Source organism: Micropterus dolomieu, linkage group LG02 (genome assembly GCF_021292245.1).
Source record: "Micropterus dolomieu isolate WLL.071019.BEF.003 ecotype Adirondacks linkage group LG02, ASM2129224v1, whole genome shotgun sequence".
NCBI classification, from domain to species: Eukaryota; Metazoa; Chordata; class Actinopteri; order Centrarchiformes; family Centrarchidae; genus Micropterus; species Micropterus dolomieu.
The window spans coordinates 5,307,173-5,317,859 of NC_060151.1; the positions used below are offsets into that span (position 1 = coordinate 5,307,173).

General features: G+C 39.0%; 2 protein-coding genes across 2 annotated transcripts in view; one reads left to right on the forward strand and one right to left on the reverse strand.

Annotated features, from left to right (window-relative positions):
* The window catches only part of LOC123957832, a 9,733-nt gene extending 4,219 nt beyond the window's left edge, over nucleotides 1-5,514 (forward strand). The window contains exons 3-7 of the mRNA XM_046030911.1: nucleotides 1,313-1,408; nucleotides 1,481-1,552; nucleotides 1,633-1,663; nucleotides 1,880-2,124; nucleotides 3,643-5,514. Coding sequence (XP_045886867.1) covers nucleotides 1,313-1,408; nucleotides 1,481-1,552; nucleotides 1,633-1,663; nucleotides 1,880-2,124; nucleotides 3,643-3,960 — 762 coding nt within the window. The 3' untranslated portion in view covers nucleotides 3,961-5,514. The remainder of the gene's footprint in view (nucleotides 1-1,312; nucleotides 1,409-1,480; nucleotides 1,553-1,632; nucleotides 1,664-1,879; nucleotides 2,125-3,642) is intronic.
* A 2,370-nt stretch (nucleotides 5,515-7,884) lies between these two features.
* The window catches only part of LOC123957902 (M1-specific T cell receptor beta chain), a 12,850-nt gene continuing 10,047 nt past the window's right edge, over nucleotides 7,885-10,687 (reverse strand). The window contains exons 5-9 of the mRNA XM_046031005.1: nucleotides 10,388-10,454; nucleotides 9,440-9,778; nucleotides 9,330-9,347; nucleotides 9,132-9,238; nucleotides 7,885-8,161 (exon numbers count right to left, since the gene is read on the reverse strand). Coding sequence (XP_045886961.1) covers nucleotides 8,135-8,161; nucleotides 9,132-9,238; nucleotides 9,330-9,347; nucleotides 9,440-9,778; nucleotides 10,388-10,454 — 558 coding nt within the window. The 3' untranslated portion in view covers nucleotides 7,885-8,134. The remainder of the gene's footprint in view (nucleotides 8,162-9,131; nucleotides 9,239-9,329; nucleotides 9,348-9,439; nucleotides 9,779-10,387; nucleotides 10,455-10,687) is intronic.

The following is a 10,687-nucleotide window of genomic DNA, read 5'->3' on the forward strand; positions in this document are numbered from 1 at the left end:
GTACAAATTTGAGGTACTTGTACTTCACTTGAGTATTTTCTTTTGTGACAACCTCGTGGTTGTCTGTGTTGTGCTGGTTCGGTGTGTTTGTGTGTGCTCCAGTGTGTCTGCAGGCGGAGCCAAGGCCATGGTCGTCGAGATGTTAAGCACATGTTCGGCCTGGCTTACATGCATTTACGATAAGATATAACTTTATTAATCCCCTGTAGGGGACATTTTGGTTGACATAGCAGCACAGAGGAATGTAAAAGAACTCTGCTCTCATAATCTATACTCACTCAATCTGAAGTTATAATATGTAACTATTGTTGCCCTTGATATCTCTAAAACAATAATATAGCATCATGTCATGGCCTATATGCTGGTCAACTATCTTCCAAGAATGTAATGTAAATGTAAAAACCCACTCAATGAAATGTCAAAATCAAGAGGTCCAGGTCCTACGCTAACATTAGCCACTTAGGGATGTCACTTTAGTCAGCAATGGGTGGTGCTGATGACTACAAATATGAAAAGAAAATAAATCTGGGGGTGTGGTGTTAGAAAGAAGAGAGCTTATCAGACTTCTGTAGCCTGATCCTCACCTCTGCTGAAGGCTAGCAGCTCAAGGCTACGACTAGCCTAACACTCTGCTTCTGATCCATTGATATTATTCCTTTGTGAGCCTAACATTGTTATAGGAGAAAAAAGCGGGTGCAACATGTTGTTAGACTGAACACATCCCAGTGTACTGCATACTTACTACTATGGTGCAATGGCCTCCCTGGGGTGAATGTCTGTAACCAACACAGAACATCAGGGTGGAACAGTGCCAGGCTCCTAACACTGGGTCACAGTTTTACTGTTTTTATTTCATCATAGGTCAAATTCCAGTTTCCTCTGGCCTCTTCTTTAAAATCACCCTAACAGTGCCAATGCACTCTCTCTAAGCACCACACAAAACTGGCTACACCGTGTTGAAGGTCAATCAATGATTACATTAAAGTCACAAGCATCACATCCATTTAAAACCACTATAAAGTATGTAGCTGCATATAATGGGATTAGATCTCTAACCCAGTGGTTCCCTGGTTTGCTTTTTTAAACCAAGTCACACCTTCACGATGTTTTTCGACGTTCCAGTGCGTTTTTATTGTTTGGTGTAACTGCCATAGTGTACCACAAAAAAGTAAGCCAGCTGCTAGAAAATGTATGTAAGTTATTTCATTGTCTCAAACTGTGTTGAGGGATGAGATGCAGTTTTTCAGAGAAATTGTGTGTGTGTGTGTGTGTGTGTGTGTGTGTGTGTGGTGGGAATGAGTTATTCAAACAGATTTTGCAGCAGCAGCAGCAGGTGGACTTTGTGCCAGGCTTCCGTGTCCAGCAGACAGCGTGTCCAGCTCTCAGCAGGAAGATGAGCTCCACCAAGGTACCAGTTTGTCTGTCTAATTGTGTCTTAATTTGTTTTTTGGTTAAAGTTGTTGGTTTCTTTCTGTTACAGATATGTTTTGTTTTTGTGAATGTGTTGGCTCTGTCGGTAACCCGTTTGGTTGAAGCAGGCCGAGTGGAATTGGTGAGTGAACTGACCCTTCACCTTAAACGCAACTCTTTATACTTGCTTAACATAACCAAATCTCCTGACTCTCTCAACAGGTCTCCGGTCAGACAGCAGCCACACAACAGGGTTGGTAGTGTGTGTGATAGCACATGCATGATAATGTAACTGTCTATAATAATAATATTTTATGTATGAATTTATGCACGTTATGTGAACACCTAGGTAGAAACACATTCAAATGAACATTTTATTTGTTGTTAGACTTGCCAATTGGAATTCACATTAACTGGCTAAGTGATGCAGTCTTTTAACATTTGATTGAGACATGAATCTGTGTCCCAGGGGGCGCTGTTCTTTTTTACGTTGCCTACCAGGGACAGCTGAGAGAAATCTTGTTTGACCCGATCATCTTCAACCACGTGTTGGTGAACCAGGGCTCCGCTTACAACAATGCCACGGGTGTGTTCACCGCGCCGGTCGCTGGCATCTACCAGTTTGTGTTTGCTGCCCAGCTCTGCCGCGGAGACCACAACAACGCATGGCACTTCATGGTCAACAGGGAAAAGAGGATGATCTGCCATGCTCAGGTACACAAGACTAAACTAGACTAAGACTACAATACTCTTAAATAAAATAAACTCTAAAACTGGAGTTCACTACACTCTAGTTTACAGTAAACCTAACAATACAAAGTAAATGAACTAAACTAAACCAGATAAGTATAACTACTTAAGAACTACTTAATTAACTTTTCATTATAATCGTTGAGATTTCAGTCCTGGTTGATTTAGTGACACCCGTGGTGTCTGGCCCTTCTTGTCCCTCCCTTCAACATTTCAAACTGATCTGAAAATGACCATGTCTTGTTTTGTAGGCAAACCTCAGTGTCACAATCTCACCGATAAATACATGAAGCTGCTTCACAATGAAAGCTGTCCTCTCTTTACACACTTTTAACATGAAGCAGCGTCAGGAATGCAGTAATTAGCTAGTAAGTAGCATTAGCAGTAACGTTAAGACAGCTGTGATGCATCTGTTGGACAGTAACGAGTAAACTGCAACAGCAACGCTGGATTACATGCTGCATTGTTGTTTGTGAATCCCAATTGAAGGCAATTTGAATCCAATTGCAGGAATGGGAATCATTGTCACTAGCGACCAGCTCCTGCAGACAAGAATCAAGTAGATCAAAGTTGGCCAGTCTAGACTCAACAATAAACTATTCAAAGACTAAACAACAAATGAACTAGACGAGAAAAGTAGACTAATCCTAAATAAACCCCACTAGACAAGAGTTAACTAAACTAATCTAAAATTGAGTCTGTTAGTTTAAACTAAATGAGAACATGCTTAGGCCATGTAATAACAAATGAGCAAACTCATTCTACTGATGAAGAGTGTGAGATGTGGTCGAACGCCCCAAAAGTATACTGTGATATCTTTGGATATCAATTATCAGAGGCAGAGATTTCATCTTCATTTGAGGTGGCTTTATTGCAGATAACACCATAGCAACATTACAACATGACTAACAGCCTCTTCTGGCTAGGCCATATACACTCTGCACACTTCACTACATAATCCCACTATGCAAACGGAATTAGAAGGCAGACTAGAATGAGTTATAGACTACTTTAGACCAAAAAGTAACAGAACTTAATTCACAGATCATCTTGTAAACCATGGTCATCATCGCTTTTTTGTCACATTCAACAGGCAAAAGCAAACAAGACTAAAGTGAAGTGATTTAAAGTGTACTAAACATAAGACTAAACAAAACTAAGCACATACTAAACTAAACTAAGGTAAAAAAAAAAAAAAATCAAACGTAAATTTCAGACAATAAAAAAGACTAATGCTTTCTTTCTCATTCTGAGAGATCTATATTTTTCTAAACTAAACCTAAACTAAACTCTGCACATCCTGGTCATCAGAAACAAAATGTCAGGAAAAGGAGAAAAAATATAATCAAAAGGAACTAGTTTGTTGTCTGTAGAAAAGGCAATGAGGATCTACTGAGAAGACATGAATGATTTTGATATAATAGCCAAACTGAGTAACAGAACAATGTGCCTAAAATGCCATTCTCCACTCCTGTCCCCCAGGTGGTTGGGACTGACACAACCCTTAACACCTGCTACACAATGGTGCAACTGAAGAAAGGTGACCAGGTGTGGGTGAGGCAGAAAGAAGGGAGTTGCGCCTGGGCCAGCACTATCTCCAATACCATCACCTTCTCTGGAGTCCTTCTGGCAAGTGAGGGTGTGTCCATGCTGGGAAAGAAGCATGGCTCTGGCAGCTCCTGTCCACTGCCCAGCCTGGGCCGCTACACGCTGTCCAGCTCTGCAGGCCGGAGTGCTAACATGTCTATTGTGGCCATCGCTCTGCTCTCTCCTCTGGGATTAATCCTGGCAAAGTTATAGATACCTATAATACAGTATATGTGCGAAAGCCTTTATTTTATTCTGATTTATATTTTTAAGTGTTGACTTGCTGGAAACCATCAAACTTACAGCACAGCAGTTTTTCTCATTTGGCTTGAGAGGCTTATGAATTTAAGGGATAATTCTTCACTTATGAGCACAAACTCTTGAATTTGTTGGTCATTTCAACACACTATAGCCTACTTCAAATGTTTGCTGCCCTGACATAATGAAATACTAAGAACTACATAAATGCAATGAAATTTAGTTAGCTTTACAAATATTTGTTCTTGCTATCTTGCTTCTTGGTGATTCTAAGCCTAATGTTCCCTCTACGAGCTCTGTTTTGGTCTCCACCAGCTCCTGAGAATGATATTTCTGCTCTTTAGCTATTTGACTGAGCTAGTTAAATATGAAATTAAAATAGCGTTAGAAACCCTCAAGGTAGTCAATGGATGTAAAGTTGTTAGTGTGATGTAGAGATGGTGCACAGTTAAAATGTTACGAAAATGTTATGAAAGACGCATTTGTGACATGAACAACCACTCTGAAACGTCTTGCTCCAGTCTAGGTTGTGAAGCGGATTTGGGTTGTTCTGTCTGTGTTTAGCCATTGTTGCTGGCTGAAGTGGCTTCGTTTTGGAACAGAACCCGCCCTACTCTGCTTTTGATTGGCTAGTAGTCCTTTTTACTGTGCATGTGCAACAAAGATCGAATAGAAGTGAGATGCTTCACTTAGTAGCTGAAACGGAGCGTGCAAGACATGAGGTGCTACAGAAATGTGCAGTATGACAAAATTTGTTGGGGTTTTGTGAAAATGAAACCATGTAAAATATGTACATAATAATTTTAATTACTTTAACTATACTATCTGTGTGTATACTTGAATTGATTGCTTTTTGGCCATTGTTCCGTATAACACGGAATCGTCTGTAGTTGGAAACAAATAGACGCGTTGGGTATTGAACTGATATGATATGCGCTTTTCAATAATTTCACTGCAAATTTATGTGAGAGAAATATTACAGCTTAGACTGTAAGGCAGGGTGAGTTTTACAGAGAACAGAACAGAGAATGTAATTGGGCGCCGTGAGTCACAACCAATGAAAAGCGTGAGTGATACCGTTGCTATGATGCGCCTGACAGCTCTCTCTCTTGTTGACTGTCCCTTCACTTCCCTGTCATTTCCCTTCTGTTTGTGGATAGCTACACGCCTCACCCACTGTAATTTTCATTCCAGGAAGTTGGCACATGAGGATAATATCTGTCTCTTTAGCTGCAAAATGCTTCACAGCGTTCACCAGCTTGTTGCTCACTTTGTCTCTGTTGTTTGGTGCTGGGGAGGTAATACACAGTGGGGTTACCAAAGCTTTTTTTTGCTCAAAATAGCTGCCTGTTGCTGGAAACAAAGTTCTACAAAACAGTAAAATAAGGTAATTATACTAAAAAGCTCAGTAGAAAAACAAAATACTGGCTACAACAATGAGCTCAAAAAAGCTAAAACGTAGAGCTGCTGTTGTTAATAACAACCCCTTTAACATATATAAAACATATATTTAAAATAGTCTCATTTAATAATAATATAAAGATATTGATTAATACATGTTTAATGTTTGTGTTTAAAAGCACTGATGTTTTGGGTCTCTTACATTATGTATATATATATATATATATATATCTCACATTTCAGTATATTGATGTTGCATGTGTGTATGTTATTCAAATCTTGGGTTAAATAAAATCAAATTTATGTTGTACCTTTTTGAACTACTTGGCATTTTCTTCACATTTTTGTCATGTAATGTGCATTAGAGCTCACCGCAGACCTGTAGCTGAATTAGTGTCGAGTTCAGTATCCAGCTTATGGGAATAAAATTCAGCAGTGTAACAGTACTGACTGTCCTGCAGATGGAGACACCATACTGATAATGTCCAAACACCCTGAGCTGAGAATTCATTCATGTGCTCCGCGAATACTCTTAGTAGAAAGATCATGCAATATAATTGCATTGAGACATGACACCTTTTATTGGAGTAAAATATAGAAGGGCTTAGTGCCTTACATATATATTATATATGTTTATGTCTGATGTTTACACTTTTTAAATTTGAAGCTTATTTTATATCTCTATTCATCGTTTTTTTTTCCATTGTATTTTTATTTATACATATATTTCATTTTACTTTTATTGTAGGCATTTGATGGGGACAGCAAAGTAAGAATTTCAGTGTACTGGGAAACTTGAACATCTGACAATAAACACTTTGAATCTTGAATCTTGCTCACTGGAACCTCAGCAGTATATGAAGGTAAAAATATTCATAGTTCACTCACTTGTCTCATTTCATATCCCACTATTCATAGCTTACGTGAGAGCTGGGGAAAAAAACAACCCAGGTTTTACTGAACAAGTCTTGGACATGCCACCTCTTATCGTTGTTGTGTTAAACCTTTTCCAGATTCATTGTATGTATGATTGTATGCCAGTGTTAGCATATTGGTACATAATGTTGCATATTTGTGCATAATGTTAGTTGGTTAACAGTAAATAATTAGGACCTTTTTACCTTTTCCACTCCAGAAGCTCACATAAATAGAGGTTCATAATGTAGCATTTGCCCTCAACACACTGAAACTTACAGTAAGAAAACACATACAAATAGACAAAACAAGCAAATTAAGGAAACATCTTCACAAACTTGACAACACGAATGTTGCAAAGTGAGAAAACACAAGCAAAGACAGAAAAGCTCTGACACGACAGGGACATGCTTGTTGTCGCTATGGCTTGTGACTTATAAAGTTATTGAAGTCGGCTGTGCATAAGTGGTGTTGGAAAATGAGCAACAATGTAATTTTTCGGCAGGGCAGCAAGCTTGTCCCAGCCATGTTTATCACTTTTCGGTGTCATCTGTGCTACTTGCAATGTTACTGTGAAAACAAAAGGCATAGATTTTTCTTGTTAGTGCCTAAAGGAAATAAGAAAACAAAAAATCCAATGTCTTTATTGGGTGGGAAAGTCAAAATTTTGTGAAATATGTTCCTGGTGGATATGGCCTTCCATGAGCTACGAACACTGACAGTCTGTGCACTATATTATAGTGTGGTCACACTTTGTTCAGGCTGCTGCAGCAGATCATCCTCAACAGCTGTCGGGTCATATTGTATCTTCAGTTGACACAGAAACAGCAGTTTGTTGCAGTCTGGTGCAGCGCTGGGGGGTTGCTGCTCAGAACCAGGTGTTGTTTGTAAAGGTTGCGGTGAAGTGGAGGACTGCACCTCCGTCGTTTCTCAGCACAGAGAGGTTGCTCTGTGACCACATCCTCTTCTCTGCTGTCGCTCTCACCGCCTCTGCAGGCTTTCATGCCCCGGGTTTGTTCCAGTTCTGAACCTTCTTCTGCACAGAGATGAGCACGCTGAGTTCCTGTTGTTATGGGCTGTGGTTGACTATAATGTGAACACTTACTTCTTTAACCTAAACCTAAAAGGAATGTGCTTACCGTGATGCACGCTAAAAAGTATGAATGTTAGAATTCACAATGGTAGATTTAATTGAATGTAGCACTGAGATGTCATCAGAGAGATCCTTTCAGTTTTGCTCAGTGGAAAATTATTATTATTATTATTCTCAGCTTAGTCCAAGGAATGGAAACACATGTAAGAAAGAAAAAGTTCAATTCTCAGAAAACAAAGATAAGCATGCTGCTAAAAATACATCCACTGAGTCAGCGGCAGGCAGTGAGTTGATCTCTTCATAAAAGTAATGGAAACTGATGTAACTTACATGTTAACTACCTACATCAAATAGCAACTGTGTGATTGGCACCTGACAGGTGGGAAACTTGGTACATGTTGTATTAGACCTTACACATGCGGCCCACTTTAGACAACTGTTTCAAAGAAATACTGATGCCGTACAGTACATGTCTTCTGAAAAGCTTTTATTGAGAATGAAATTCAACTTGAAGCAGTTCACAAACAACAGACAGCAAAGTGTCAGTCAAAATTGGATATCAAATGATTCACGTGCTTTTAAATCCAGCAAGTTGCTCTTATTTGTGCAGAATGCGATTAGCTGATTTCGCGTTGAAGGCAAAATGCAAATCAACATTCATACCTTTAAATTTTTATTTACAGTTAAAAGGAGAACCAGCTGGTTTGTGCAGCTCAGCGGTCAGTTGTTCTGTTTTCCAGATGACCCCTGTGCAGCAGACAGAGAGGGACACATTTTCAGTGATTCATCCAAAAAAAACCAAACACTCTTTTGGGTTTTGTAACACCTACTTCACTTAAGTCCTTTTCAAACTTTCAAAAATGCGCCTTATTACATAACTGTGACGGCATTTTTACATGTCGGCCTCTTATTGACAGTAGAATGCCATCAGCGAATAGACAGAGAGAGACAAATTAAATGCAGGACATGTACTCAAGACAGAGAACTGTGTAAATTGATGACTTACTTATCATCTCTTATTGTTATTATTTATGTTTAATAAAGCTGTCATTTCAGATCAGTCTATTGATTTTTTCCCCCTTTGTGCTGGAAAAAAATGGTTAAAAACAAAACACAAGACCAGCAGCCACCCTCTGTATTTTCAAATTCCATCCCTGTCAATTGCATGAAATTCTAAATGTCCAGAAAAATGCTTTGAATACAGCATGCGAGCACATACAAATGAAACTAAATCTGTCTCAAATGTGTCGTCCCAATAACGTTGCGATAGGAAAGATGGTGGTTTTGATTAAATGTTAATAAAGTTAACACACTATTGTGCTTGATAAGGTCAATTAACATTTTTTCTGTATGAAGCCACCACGTTTCTCTGACCCCTACTTCAACCACACAGACATTCAGTCATGTCTTACTGCAGTTGCTACGGGCACTGTCACTGAACATTTTACTATTGTTATGAGTAGTAGTAAAAAATTCTGTAACAGCCCTGTCACGTCCAAATAAAACTACACTTCAACAGGAAGGTGAAGCCACCAATGTTACGTTTTCCTTGTCTGAAAGGAAATTTATTGTACCATCTGGCCATGAGCGCTTTAATTTAAAATACACATAAGGTTTTCCTACAGCAAGTACAATACTTCTACTGGGAAGTCTTTTGTACAGAGATACAACAATGAGTCTGTGTAAAATGCTCATAGCACGATCGTGTTGGACCAACCTGAAGTCTCCACACGATGAACACCACAAAGGCTCCGTAGATGCTGCTCTTGGCGATGAAAACAGCATAGGGCAGCTTGGCAGTGTGCGTGATCTTCAAATATTCCTCTGTAAAAGGAATTGCAGCATTTTAGCGACTGACATGATTCAGCAGTGTTGATGCTTTCAGCTGTGTAGGTTCAAACAAATCAATCCTTACCTCTTTTTGCTCCATCTCCTGACAGAAAAAGGAAAGAGGATTTAGGTTATTTCAGTGCAACTTTGAGTTTTGGGAGTTTAATATGTTTAGAACTATAAATATGAACACACCTTCGACCGACATTGAATTTTGCACAGTTGTGTTTCCATTGAAGAAGTTGACGGTGCAGGTGAACCTCTTGCCTGGTGTTGACCAAATCCTGAGTGGGACCCTCAGCCTGCTGGTGATTTTGTAATAGTCCCCGTCCCGCAGAGCAGCATTGTCGGTCGCCACGCCATCTGTGATTTTATCCCCATCGATCTGCCAGAACACACTCACATGGTCTGGGTAGAAACCATAACCCAGACACACCAAGGTCTTCTTCTTTTTCTTGTTTTTGCTGTTTTGACACTCATTTTTTGAAGGTTTGAACACTTTCACTTTTGGCGGGGTGACAGTACGGTTTGATTCTGCGGAGACAAAGGAAAGAAATCATTGCAATAGTTGGACATTTTGGGAAATATGATTATTTGCCTTCCTGCCAAGAATATCTGTGCCATAAGTAGGTAGCTAGAACGAGTAACCAGGTAGCTTATCTTAGCATAAAGACTGGAAACAGCTGGCCTCAATCTTTCCAAAGGTTACAAAATCCGCCTATACCAGCACCTTTAAAGCTCACAAATTAACACGTTATATCTCACGTTATATCTCAATGTTTAATGTGATGTGCTAGAGAAACACTCATTCAAAAAACAGTGATTTCCGTCTTTCTTTTTTTCCTTCAGAAGTGTCTAACATTAACATCGCAATTTATTAGAGTTAATTTTCCTTGACTGAAAACAGAAAGGAAATATATTTTAAAGAGACAACCTCTGAATTCCAAATTCACGTTATCAGATTTTACACAGTTTGAGCTCCATCAAACTCCAAAGTTACATACCAATGCAGCTCAAATCTAAAAGTAATTGAAAACACATCCAAACTATAATTTTTCTAAATCCCAAAACTTTACAAAAACAGAAACTGTTAGAAGCTGTAACTTCAGAGATAAATTATTTTGTGTGAGGTTATTTTCTTACCTAAGACTGTCAATTTGGTGCCACTGCCAAAGTAAGCAGGGTTGTAGTTGGTCACATAGACACATGGCTACAATAAAAACTGTTTCAACTTTCTGCACATACAACTGTGAACAAAATATTTTGCTCTTTTTCACTGAAAAAAAAACAGTGTTTGGACATGTCTCCGAATTCAGCTTGTATAATAAACTGACAAATTTAACAGAGTTAGGTTGATTTTAAAGTACAGGGAGACACATCCTCAAATCGTACCTTGTAAATATTAAAGCAGCTAAGTTGGGCTTGGATGGAATATTATTGATA